We start from the raw sequence: 13,385 nt of genomic DNA on the forward strand, positions 1-13,385 counted from the left end.
TGGCTTCGGCGGTGACGATGACGGCGCTGGATAAAGATTCTTCCGATCCTTCCCTGTGGAGGCCATCGTCCTATGGTTGGGGATGGATTTGGAAACCAGTCTGTTCAAGTAAGGATGACGTGGCGGCGACATCCTCGTGGTGGACCTGTATCCTCGGGCTCCACCTTTGCGACGACGTTTGTTCCAGCGTCGACGTGGAGCTTGGGAGGTAGTTCAGGAGTGGATGAAGAATGTGGTCTACATCGACGACATCTGGAAGACGGAACATATGCTGGGTTCGTGGTTCGTGGATGATAGGTATGGTTTCCTCCTTCGGCGTCTTAGTCGTGGTGGGGTGCGAGATCTGGAGTTCGATGACATGTCCGGGGTGTTGCCCCGACCTGATTCGTTCAAAGACAATGGCTTCACTTTTGATGAGCCACCTTGGAGGTACGCAAAGCTGCATATCAGCGATGGAGTCGCGTTGAGCTCGGGTAAGGAGGTGATCCGTCATTCTTTTTTTCGGTGGCTGCTATGGTGGTGCCAGAGGCAGGTGACGGGCATTGATGTCAAGCTCGGAAACGTTATGCTATCTTTTCAGTTTTGTCATGTCCTTACATGACTTATACTTTATTTCTATGATATGAATGAGACACATATTACCATAAAAAAAGAACTTAGAGATGATCTCTTATTGGGGCGAAAGCTACATACACGGGCTTTTCACGCCGGGCCGTGGCCTAGAATGGATCTAAGAAGCTTCCAGAATTCCCGGCCCAGCCTCACGCGGCAGCGAGGAGAGCCACTGGCGGAGTGGCACGTCCTCTGCTTAAACGGCCTCTTCATATTCGGGAACCCTATCTATCTGGAGGCTACCTAATCCCCTCCCCGGCACTCCCCGCCTGACAGCCGCGGCCATGGCGTGCGCCTTCTCCGCCTCCACCGTGTCCACGGCCGCCGCGCTCGTCGCGTCCCCGAAGCCAGCCGGGGTGCCGCAGTGCCTGTCGTTTCCCCGCGCCGCCGCCAGGCCCTCCCGCCTCGCCGCCGCCGGCTCGAGGACGGCCAGGGCCCGCAGCTTCGTCGCCCGCGCCGCAGCCGAGGTTTGTTGCGCCTTGATTCGGTATCTGTTTTCGCCATGGTACGTGCCGCGAGTAGAATTTTCATGCGTGTATGCGTCTCTGTGTCCGCAGTACGACCTGCCGCTGGTGGGGAACAAGGCGCCGGACTTCGCGGCAGAGGCCGTGTTCGACCAGGAGTTCATCAACGTACGACCGTAACCAACTGCATTGCGCATGCGCGTTTGTTTACCCAATTTGCTTACACGAGGAAAACTGTGCTCTGCCCGGTTGATAATTCAGATTTTGGTGCACGGTTCATTAACGCTGCAGCTGTATGTTTGGTCGGGGATGTGATGTTTTTAATGGTGTCCTTTTGGTGTAACTACATACAGGTCAAGCTATCTGATTACATTGGGAAGAAGTATGTGATTCTTTTCTTCTACCCTCTGGACTTCACCTTCGTCTGCCCAACTGGTGCGTTAACCATCTTGTGCTCTGTGACGGAAACTATCCATTTCTAAAACGCATACATGCAAAATTTGCAGAGATTACGGCTTTCAGCGACAGACATGAGGAGTTCGAGAAGATAAACACTGAAATTCTTGGTGTTTCAGTTGATAGTGTGGTATGTTACTTTCCATCCATCTGGACACATAGCTGCTCTTTTGAAACTATTCGTCTAGCTCTGACATGCATTAAGTGCCTTATCTAGAAATTAATAGTGAAGTATTCATCCTTTTGTGTCAATGAATACCGACATCGCCTAACTGGTACCATATTGGTCGGGTGCTGAGTAGGGATAAATAGGCGAATTTTCCAGTTAATCGGCCAATAAATCAGTTAATCAGCTATTCGGTGACCCACACTATCAACTGAAACACCAAGTTTGGATTGTGTCAATGAATGCATGTTCTTTCTTCATGTGAAAATTGAATCTGGGCACGTTTGGAGCATAAGAGTTAACATTGCAGTCTCACAATGTTGGAGCTTTGTTATATCATTTGGATGCAGGGATGCAACATAAATTATGCCTTATGCGAATACGATAATAAGTAATGATCCGTATTAATCTGATAAATGGATCTATATTTTTTATTCCACGTGCTAAATATGCTCACTAACTCCATTGAGGATGAATGTAGGTCTATTGAGGATGAACATAATAGTTAACATTGCAGTGGCACAACGCTGGAGTTTTGTTATATCTTTTGGATGAACATATGCAATGTAAATTATGCCTTGTGTGAATAGGAGAGTAAAGAATGATCTGTATTAATCAGATAAATGGATCTAGATTTTTGCATTCCATGTGCTAAATATGCTCACTAACTCCATTGAGGATGAACGTAAGAGTTAACATTGCAGTGGTACAATGATGGAGCTTTTCTTTTGGATGAATATATGCGATGTAAATTATGCCTTGTGCGAGTAGGAGAGTAATGAATGATCTGTATTAATCAGATAAATGGATCTAGTTTTTTGTATTCCACGTGTTAGATATGCCCACTAACTCCATTGAGGACGATTTAGGGCTAACACATTTTTTTTCTTGTATCCCTTCTGCTTATAAAGTGCACCGTTGTAACCTATACCCAGAAAACTAGTGGCTGGTGCGCAAACAGTATTGCTACCCTGTCCTTTTTGTTTTGATCTGGTTTTGCATCAAGCATCTCATTTTATAACCTTATAGTCATTAGTCTCTTTAATTATTCTATGAAGTGATAAGTAACTGTGACATATATTAATCGATTTCACCTACTAACTTCACACTTGAAATGCTTTCTGCTTGCAGTTTTCCCATCTTGCATGGGTGCAGACAGAGAGGAAATCTGGTGGACTTGGTGATCTTAAGTATCCACTGGTTTCTGATGTCACCAAATCAATCTCAAAGTCTTTTGGTGTATTGATCCCTGATCAGGTGTTACTGATGTTTGTTTTTGACCACCTGCTAGTTTCATATGAACTGCTCATTTCTCCTGGATATTTTGCTTTTATTATGCCTTTCCTTGTTTGTTGTGAAGTTTTATAAGGTTCTTGAATGTTATTTTTTACCAGGGAATTGCTCTGAGAGGATTATTCATCATTGACAAGGAGGGTGTGATTCAGCATTCCACTATTAACAACCTTGGTATTGGCCGCAGTGTGGATGAGACCTTGAGAACCCTTCAGGTAGAATAACAAGAGAAAAAAGAACATCTTAAATAAAGTGCATTTTCATGACATTTCTTTAATTTTGATATAGTACCTGACAGAGTAAGGATGCATGCCAATTTCTGCTTTTTAATTGTTATTTAATACTCCCTCAGTCCCAAAAACAAGTGATGTGGTTTTAGTTCAGTAGTATCGATCTAGTGGTTTTGGTTCAGTAGTACCTGTTAGCTATTAATGCAAACTGTAATACTACCTCCGTCCGGAAATACTTGTCGTAGAAATGGATACAAATGGATGTATCTAGAACTAAAATACATCTAGATACATCCATTCCTCGGACAAGTATTTCCGGACGGAGGGAGTATTTGATAGAAAAGGCGATACAAGTTTGTATAACCTGATCAACATTTTTCTTCATTGACAGGCTCTGCAATACGTCCAAGAAAACCCAGACGAGGTCTGCCCGGCAGGATGGAAACCTGGGGAAAAGTCGATGAAGCCTGACCCTAAGGGCAGCAAGGAGTACTTCGCTGCCATCTAGATGCGTCCTTTGCACTCGCTGTCGAGTTTTGTCATGGCCGTTTCTCGGTTACATGTGTTTTTGTGACCCGAGTTGTAGTTATCATGCGTACAATTGACTCTGTAATTTCTACAATAAGGGTTTGTCTGTGTGTGGATCTTCCCTGCTCCAATTTGGAAAGAACAATACAAGATTGGAAATAAAATCTTATCTTATGCCAGCCAATGGCTTTATTTGGAATTGATCATTGTCTGTTACAAATTTTGATGCTGTGAAGCTAATTAAAGTAGTAAAATTGAAATGTTAATGCTACTACCTCCGATCCATAAAGAGTGTAACCCCAGTTCAAAACTAGTTCAAAATTGCGACACTTATTTTGGATCGGAGGGAGTAGGTTTTTTTTCTTGAGAATTTTTTTTGTGCTCTTAGTGGCGGACATGCTCATCTCTTTCTGTCAGCTCCTGAGCCCGGCCCAGCAAGCCTGATGGGAAGGTGGTAACATTCAGCCTGAGTCTTGTTGTTTCTCTTCCGTGTAGAATACATAGCGGTGGGAAATGTTAGTACTCTTAGTGGCGGACATGCTCATCGCTTTCTGTCAGCCCCAGAGCCCGGCCCAGCAAGGCTGACGGGAAGGTGCTAACATGTAGCCCAAATAACTTGCTGTAAGTATCATGCCCCTTTTATCTGTTCCTATCATATCAACTAAAAAAAAAAATCTGTTTCTATCATAAAGCTAAATGTTTATGAATCTTCTTGGTTCTCTTGCGTGTAGAATACATCCATCTGGATGGCTTTTACTTTTCGATCAAGCTCGTTCTTATATGCATCTGCCTCTTGTTTGTGGGGGCCTCAGGCAAAAAGAAGTAAAATGAAAAAAATGGAGCTCCAAAAGCACAAAGTGGTGGGCTGGAAGCGGTTGCTGTCGCTAAATTTATGCAGCTCCAAGACCATCTTCTATATTTTGTTCAAGGTACTCTCTTCACCAACTTTTCGTGTACAACAAACAGCCTTTAAAGCAAGCTGAATAATGCATATGGTGTTCTTGTCTCAGAGTAAATCAGGTTAATAGTGCAGTAATACAGGCTCTTGGGAGGGAAAAAGGAGCATGGCAGGTGCTATCTATCCACCATCTTATATACATATCTTACTTATAATTGCACTGGCAGAAGCACAGGTGTCCTTTCTCCATTACCTTGTAGAGGTAGCATAGTGGCTCTGCCGCAGCTTCTGCTCCCATTAGCAGCGCGCCTGAGGTATGAAAATGCGGAAGCTTTCCTGCAGATAATGCCACTTATGCACTTTTTTAGCATCCACTCTAGCTCCACTTTAAAAAGCTGCCTGCGGCAACACAGTGCTTAGTGCTTGTTTAATCCCTGGGCACACCAAACTGCCCCTTTGCCATGAAAGATCTAAACAGCAGCCTAGTTAACTGCTGCTTCCATTAAGTAGCTATACTAGTACGTAGTAGACAGAGAAAGAAAAAGAAAAGAAAAGATCAAAAGAAGGGCATGCAGTGATTAGGGTTTCTTTTCTGCTTTTGTCTTTGTGTTTTCTTTTACAGTAGTATTTGCTGCTCTTCTCGATCTCTGCTCGAGTCGAGTCGTTTCTCAAACTGCGTATATACTTTTTCTCCCTTGAAGCGCTCCTTTTGGGGCGAATGGCTTTGTGATGATTAGGGCTTGGCCCTTTTGCTTCCCTTTTGGGTCATATGTGACCAAAGATTTCTTTGACTGTGACCACTACTAGCTCAGATTAGTTTGAACACATCATACTGTGCACAGACACACCACACTACTACTACATGGCAATGCCAGAATCCTAGACTGAAGCTGATAGGCTTGCTCTCCTCAGGTACTACTAGGAGCTTAGGAGAAGTTATAACTAACCATTAAGTAGGTTTGCTGGTACATGCGGTTGTGAATAATAGAAACTCACGCGCATTGCAGCGGTGAAACTTAGATGGGATGTTGATTGATAAGATTTCTCTTGGGCCGGCGGCGTGAGCGGGAAGTCATGCGTTTCTGATCCTTTTGTTATGGACGGCTGATCACTCGACCCCTTTTCGCTCTTCGTATCCCCATAAAGAACATTGTTCGCGCACGGCTTTTGATGCAAATGCACACAGTAATGACCGGTCAATGATGCTGTTAACCTGGCTTTGTTACATCCTTTGGCTTTTCCCTGACAGTTAATTCCGCTCCTAGTGGCGCTAGTGTACGTACCATTGCAAACCACTTGAACACTCCTGCTTCTAGGAGTTCTCCCTTTGCTACGTAGTACTAATTCTTTGTACTTTGAAGGCGTTTGCAACTCAAACATCACTAAGCTTGCAGCATTAGAAATATATGCATGCTGTTATTAAGTCATTGTTAGATCTCACAAGAACATTTCCTAGCATACATATATGTATATTCTCTGCACTCTAGCTTAGCTAGCCTATAGGGAGGCACATTTGGATCGGCACTGAAACCAGGGAACTAGTAGTACTAATCTGGACCTGATCAACGAGCTCGTCAATCCCTGATGCGTCAAGCAACGCAGCCTGCTTTCAAGGGAGCAGGAATGCCGAAAAGCCCCAGCTTTGCTGAACACCATGTGGCTGTTTTATGCGCCACTTTTTTGAGTCGTGTTTTATGTGCTACTGGCCTGGCCTACTGCTGCTACTGGTAATTTTTGCCACGCCATGCCATGCATATACTCCTACACACACATACATACATCGATCATATGGGGGCGTAGAGGGGAGTCGGAGTGCACGCGCTTTATTCCTTATACTTTGAGTCTGGGGAGAAAGAGGCCGTACACAGTTCCCGATTCTTTTAGGGCGCAGAGATCTCTCCCCGGAAAAAGAAAACCAATTTGAACCGGGCCCTCTCAAAAGATGAGAGGTCACTGCAGGCAGGCCACATCCGATCGATCGTATCGATCACATAAAGCATCACATGTTGTATCGTCATCATTGCTGCATCGATCAGACACATTCTCTCTTCTTAATGCGATCAAATGTATCACTATACGACCGGGGAGTATATATCAAATAAAGGTGTATGGACACCTTACTACCACTGTGCATTTCAGGCATATTCTTTTATGTATTTTGTCGCTTTGGGTTTTTTTTCTCGCCTACACATACCTTTGGCTTGTATGACTTTGCTAGTTGCCGGCGTGTTTTCATATGTGTTTGTATTGGCTGTGTGTATCCTCGTTACGCAGAGATCGGGTGTGTGCTCATTGAGTTTTGTATCCTCTTGATGCTTTATTTTAAGCTTAAAGTTCACCCTCTGTCGGAAAAGTTGAATTTGTTAGCCTAACTGGAGCCTTGAGGTGCTGCTTGTGTATGTATGCATCTATGTAAATGGAACATTCTAAAATTATTGATGTTTATATGAGCATAAATAATTGTTGATTCTTCATAGGCAAATAACATCTTGAGATCAGACGGGAATGTCTCCCACTAAACAAACATCGTCGAAAAGCCTGAAATAAATCCAGGATAATGCGAGCACCAGTGCGTATATCTAAGCTACGCTCGTTTGCATTTGTTACTAATTGTTGATACTACAGTAAGGTTTTGTGAAGATATGTTATATGGGGTTTGCACGTACTCCCTCCGTAAAAAAAGTGATCTAAACGCTCTTAAGTTTTTGACGGAGGAGTATATGGTAGCATGGAGAGATGGCAAGGCCATAAGAGCAACTTTAGCAGAGTGGCCAAAACGGTAGCATTCAAAACGCATTGGAGCTCACTCCATGACTGCCAAAACGTTGGCCTCCACAACAATTGAAGTGCACTCCACTACTTTTTAGAGGCTGCCGAGGCAATGTGCAAACTTAGATTCTTCAAAATTGAAGCCATCATAATTTTCTCTGCTATTTCTGCTATATTTGTGCATGTATACTCTAGTTAATAAAACCACCACTTCACAAAAAGATTGCACAATTGCCACCATTGTTTGAATTCGATCACCATCAGTTTGCAGAATTGAAGCGTACAAATGAAAAGACAAAGGTAAAACATACCTACTCGACATTTCATTGAACGTTCACTCACTCTCGCCCATTGATTTTGCCAGCTGCCAGGACGATGGGGGGATAGGAGTCACATGGGGCGCAGTAGAGCTTGACACCTTCTTGCACTTTTGAATATTGTTGTTCGTGATGCGCGCTCAACCGTAACGGACCCGTTGCGGAGGGTTGCGGCGGCGGGAGGGGGGGGGGGGTAGGAGGATGGAGCCAACGTCGGTAATCGTGGTGAAGGGTTGTTCACTAGTGCATCCATGTCATCGTCGGTTTCCGACAAGGTGCTGACTTAGGCGGCGGCTGGATAACGAGGCGGGAGACGTAAGATCCTGCAAGGCGTCGATGGGATGGGACATGGGGGTCATTGTATAGTCCATGGTGTCGTCAACAGGGGTAGTGGGTGCTGGAAGCGTTGCTATGGCAAGGCAAGACGACACCGTCGCCTGCAGGAAGGAGCTAGAACAGAAATGCCCGTCACGCCAAAGAAATTTTGCGGGATGGGTGCACCCCAACATATCCCCCTTCCTCCAAATATGAAGGACACAGGGCTCGTTTTGGGGCGCTCTCGGCAATTTCAGTGATGCGATCTGGGTTGATGACTTTGGTATAGTGCTATTTTGCGCCTCATTCGCCAAAATGACAATTATTATGGTGTTTGACCCATTCAGCGGCTCTGCTAGATTTGCTCTAAGTTTTGCAAGTAGAGTGAGTTGTACGAAAGAGCCGTCCCTTTGCTAAATACAACCTCCATCCCGAATTATTTTTTCTAAATTTGTCTAAATACGGATATATCTAACATTAGACAAATCTAAGACAAGTAATTTGGAACGAAGGGAGTATATGTCAGGCTACCGTTGTATGGATTCTTCCCGTTTGCCATTTTACTCGCTAGTTGTACAAAAGATTCCTGGCGATGATGATTACCGTCACAACTCACAAACATATGTATTCTTAGCTTTCTCTTTCTCGCAAATAAATAAATAAAATCCGAGCTTTCTCTAAAAAAATTGATGCTCATATAAATAGATTTTTGTAAGTTAATTGTGACGCCAACGCTAAGTATTTGCGTGCTGGATATCATCATTTGCATGTGTCATGTCTCTGTGTTGGAACCTTAATGTACTATTTTAGTGAGACCTATCTTTCACAAAGTTGATGTTTAAACTCTTGCGTACGTACGTCCACTGAGCCAAACCAGGCCAGTGAGCAATGCACATTTGTCACTTGTCCAAATCCTTCCAGATCGGGTGAAAAATCTTATGCTTGTCAGTTTGCTCACTTTGATGCAGTGACGCATAGAATTTAGCTCCCTGGTCATTCTTTAGAGGCAAGTGATGACATACAAAATTCTGGCCACAAAGATACTGCGTACGTCCATACGATCTCCTATCCTCACCTGTCTCCGAGACACTGTGGTAGAGATAGAGAGGGGGAATGGGAGGAAAAGCTGAGGCGCCTTTGTGTATGTGCTTTGTCAGCACATGCATTCTCCTCTACTCACCAAGCCAACAACACCTTTTTCTTTCCCACCACAAAATCCACTTTGGACCCAAAAAAATGGAGTCCCCCAAAGAGAAAGAGAAAGAGAAAGGGAAAGAGGAAGAGAGATAAACATACGCAGCCCTCCCCAACAAGAAAGGCACAAATTCATACACCGAAATCCGTTCCTCCTTCACCCCTAACCCCTAGCTGCTAGCCTGCTCAAAAGATGAACACTCATTCACCAATATAAAGCAGCACCACAGCGACCACTTGCTCTGCAGTGGCACCTCGTCTATATCTACACATCTCGCTCGCCGTCTTTGTCCGCACATCCTCTGAGCTAGATATCAGCCGGCTGCACGTACGTACTGCTTGCTCTGCCGTACCGTTGCTAGCTGCGTCCATCGGATCGGTTGGAGCTAGCTAGGTAGCTATTGGCGGTAGCTCGACATGAGGGCCGGGGGGTGCACGGTGCAGCAGGCGCTCACGGCGGAGGCGGCGGGGGTTGTGAAGCAGGCTGTGAGCCTGGCGCGCCGGAGGGGGAACGCGCAGGTCACGCCGCTGCACGTGGCCAGCGCGATGCTGGCGGCGCCGGCGGGGCTCCTGCGCGCGGCGTGCCTCCGGTCGCACTCGCACCCGCTGCAGTGCAAGGCGCTGGAGCTGTGCTTCAACGTCGCCCTCAACCGACTGCCGGCCTCCGCCGCGGTCGCCTCCTCGCCGCTGCTCGGCGGCCACGGCCACCACCACTACTACCCGCCGTCGCTCTCCAACGCGCTCGTCGCGGCCTTCAAGCGCGCGCAGGCGCACCAGCGGCGCGGGTCCGTCGATAGCCAGCAGCAGCCGGTGCTCGCCGTCAAGATCGAGCTCGAGCAGCTCGTCGTCTCCATCCTCGACGACCCCAGCGTCAGCCGCGTCATGCGCGAGGCCGGCTTCTCCAGCACGCAGATCAAGGCCAACGTCGAGCAGACCGTGTGCAGCACCACCACCACGGCGGCCACCAACACCAATCCCCACCAAAACCCTAACCCTAGCAGCACGACCACCACAAGCAAGCATCAAGAAACCTCCAAGGCCAAGCTCCCACTCGGCCAGGCGCGCGACGAGGATGCTGCCGCCGTGCTCCACTGCTTGGCCGGCCGGAGCAAGACGAGGGTCGTGGTCGTCGCTGAGAACACTGCCGCGGCGGAGGCCACGGTGCGCGCGGCCATGGACAAGGTCAAGAGAGGCGACGCCAAGCACGACGCCCTACGGAGCGCGCAGGTGGTCAGCCTCCGCGTGTCTTCGTTCCGGGAGATGCCGAGGGAGGAGGCAGAGAGGCGGCTGGGCGAGCTGCGGTGCCTCATCAAGAGCCGGGGGCATGTCCTGCTGGTGGTGGAGGACCTCAAGTGGGCGGCCGAGTTCTGGAGCGGCCACGTCCAAGGAGGCCGGAGAGGGTACTACTGCCCCGTGGAGCACGTGGTGACCGAGGTGCGCGCCCTGGTGTGCGCGGCCGGCGGTGAGCACGGGCTCTGGCTCGTCGGGTTCGGGAGCTACCAGACGTACACGAAGTGCAGGGCGGGGCAGCCGTCGCTGGAGAACCTGTGGGGGCTCCAGACGCTCACCGTCCCCGCCGGCAGCCTCGCGCTGAGCCTCACCTGCGCCTTGGACGACAGGTAAATCCGGCCGTCCCGATCTAAAGCTGATACGTTTCCCAGGGCGCATCAGTATGTGAATGTCCCTGTCACTTCAGGTGGAGGAATCAGTCCGAACAAGACGTGTCTCTGACAATTCGTTGCTGGGCAAGTAGCCTAGCTAGCTGCTACCTGCTAGTAGTAGTTCTCAGTTGTCTTGTAGCACTGACTCTCTGGTCTCTGCCCCGGCCTGCAATGTGGCTTTCATGCTTTGCTGAGGCAGGCTGCTATGAGCGTGAGCGACCGATCAGTGAAAGCTTTCGCCTTTTGCGTGCTTTCCTGGCAAAAGCTTTAGGGCCGTAGCTAGCGCCTCTCAACAGCAATCTTTAATTTGTTTGCCCAACTAATCAATCTTACTAGCATCATAGATTCATAGTCGATTGGATTAGCTGAGGACATGTGGATCGATGGGTGAGGTGAGGTGACAGTGGAATCTTATTCCGTTTGTTCTTTCTTTGTGCAGTGCACTGGGCGCAGTCAATCAGTCCATGAAAGCGAGCTCCGACATGGATGGGAACGGACCGGTGCCCCGCTGGCCGCTTTTGGGCGGCGCCCAGCTGAACTCTAGATGCTGCGGCGATTGCTCCGGCGTCAGGATTGACACCAAAGCCGCATTGCCGCCCTCCTTCGTGTCCTCGTCCACCATCCCATCCTGGCTCCAGCATTGCCGCGATCAGGTACTGTACCGTAGTACTCGAGTGTCCAATCATCATCATAAATCTTGATGCACGTTATTAATTAGTTGCTCCGATCCAATCTTGTTTTGATCTTCATCACTGACCTTTGTGTTTGCACCTGCAGGAGCCTACGCATGTCATGGATCTCAGCAGGAACTGGAGCTCCATCTGCAGCAAACCATCTCAGCGGATGACGCTGCACTTCTCGGCACCCGTGTCTCCGGCCTCCTCCATCTCCTCCTATGAGCATGGCCACCAGCCTCGCCAGTCATGGCTTCTCGCCGATCTCGACGGCAAGCATCCATGGAAACCCAAGTGCGAGGCCGACGAGAAGGTCTCGTCGCACGATTCCGGCGCTTCCAACGGCTCCGTGGAGGTGGAGTGCCGTTCCAGGTTCAAGGAGCTCAACGCCGAGAACCTCAAGCTTCTTTGCGCCGCATTGGAGAAGGAGGTGCCGTGGCAGAAGGAGATCGTCCCTGAGATCGCGAGCACCGTCCTTCAGTGCCGGTCAGGGATCGCCAAGAGGCGCGACAAGTCGAGGTCGACGGATGCCAAGGAGGAGACGTGGATGTTCTTCCTCGGAGGCGACGCCGACGGCAAGGAGAGGGTGGCCAGTGAGCTCGCCAACCTCGTCTTCGGCTCGCGCAAGAACTTCGTGTCCATCAAACTCGGCGCCTCATCGACGTCCGCATCCTGCTCCACCGAGGAGCACAGGAGCAAGCGGCCCCGGACGTCGGCGGCGACCGAGGGCGAGGCCTACCTAGAGCGGCTCTACGACGCCGTCTCCGAGAATCCGCACCGTGTCATTCTCATGGAGGATTTCGAGCAGGCCGATCAGTACTGCCAGGTCGGCATCAAGGAAGCCATCGACAGCGGGGTGATACGGAGTCAAACCGGCGACGAGGTCGGCGTGAGCGACACCATCGTCATCCTTTGCTGCGAGAGCTTCGACTCCAAGTCTAGAGCTTGCTCGCCGCCAACCAAGCAGATGAACCCGGAGACCAAGGAGGAGCACACGGTTGATCATGATCACAAAGAAGCTGAGACCTCCTCGTCTTGCTTTGATTTGAACATCAACATAGAGAGTGAGCATGCGGATGAGCATGATGTCTGCCTGCTCACGGCGGTCGACCGGACGCTGTTTTTCAGAAGACGGGAGGACTTGTGATTGTGCACATGAAAGGATCCATGCATGTGTTCATCGTCAGGGGGTTTCTGATGGGGAAAAAAAAAGAAGCTAGATTAACTACATGTATGATTAGCTCTTCTTTCCGTTTGTTTCTTCGTTCAAAACTTGTAGTTTCTTTCTTTGTGGTTTGGTTTTTGGGATACCAGGGTTTAAGGATTGGATCAATGGCATATTAAATGGAGGTGATGTAAATTTGTTCTGGTGATATTAATGTGTTTTCATCTACTCTACGGTTTGGGTATTGTGCACACCAGCACTTTGACGTGTAAGCTGTATTCTAGTGTAAAAAATGTTACTATATGGAGTTGGAAGGCATAGTGTCGGTCCTATATGACTTTATTGTTGCTGATATGTCGGGTTATTTTAATTTTTTCTGTCAAACTGTTGATGTTTGACTGTGTGTATCTTAGCTATGTAGAGGCCAGGTGTTTCCTTTAGTGCTTCTACCTTTCCTCACAATGCTATTACGCCGATAAGTAGACTTACCCCTCCAAACTGAGAAGCTAGACTAAGGATCATCCAAAAACAACAAAAATGTGGGGGCAGGCAACATGGATTTTGTAGGTAATGGAAGGCCATCCACCCTGCCCATGCCTCTTGCAATGTTAGAAGATATACTTACAATAATAATTTATTGAAA

General features: G+C 48.1%; 2 protein-coding genes across 2 annotated transcripts; both read left to right on the plus strand.

Moving 5' to 3' along the window:
* Nucleotides 1-783: 783 nt before the first annotated feature.
* On the plus strand, nucleotides 784-3,948 carry LOC123053261 (2-Cys peroxiredoxin BAS1, chloroplastic). The gene is made up of 7 exons (XM_044476715.1): nucleotides 784-1,079; nucleotides 1,170-1,244; nucleotides 1,430-1,511; nucleotides 1,583-1,662; nucleotides 2,830-2,955; nucleotides 3,093-3,206; nucleotides 3,613-3,948. The coding sequence occupies exons 1-7, from the start codon at nucleotides 897-899 to the stop codon at nucleotides 3,727-3,729; spliced, it is 777 nt and encodes a 258-aa protein (XP_044332650.1). The 5' UTR covers nucleotides 784-896; the 3' UTR covers nucleotides 3,730-3,948.
* A 5,478-nt stretch (nucleotides 3,949-9,426) lies between these two features.
* On the plus strand, nucleotides 9,427-12,950 carry LOC123053262 (protein SMAX1-LIKE 3). The gene is made up of 3 exons (XM_044476716.1): nucleotides 9,427-10,861; nucleotides 11,343-11,556; nucleotides 11,681-12,950. The coding sequence occupies exons 1-3, from the start codon at nucleotides 9,660-9,662 to the stop codon at nucleotides 12,722-12,724; spliced, it is 2,460 nt and encodes an 819-aa protein (XP_044332651.1). The 5' UTR covers nucleotides 9,427-9,659; the 3' UTR covers nucleotides 12,725-12,950.
* The last annotated feature ends 435 nt before the right edge of the window (nucleotides 12,951-13,385 follow it).

Source organism: Triticum aestivum, chromosome 2D (genome assembly GCF_018294505.1).
Source record: "Triticum aestivum cultivar Chinese Spring chromosome 2D, IWGSC CS RefSeq v2.1, whole genome shotgun sequence".
NCBI classification, from domain to species: Eukaryota; Viridiplantae; Streptophyta; class Magnoliopsida; order Poales; family Poaceae; genus Triticum; species Triticum aestivum.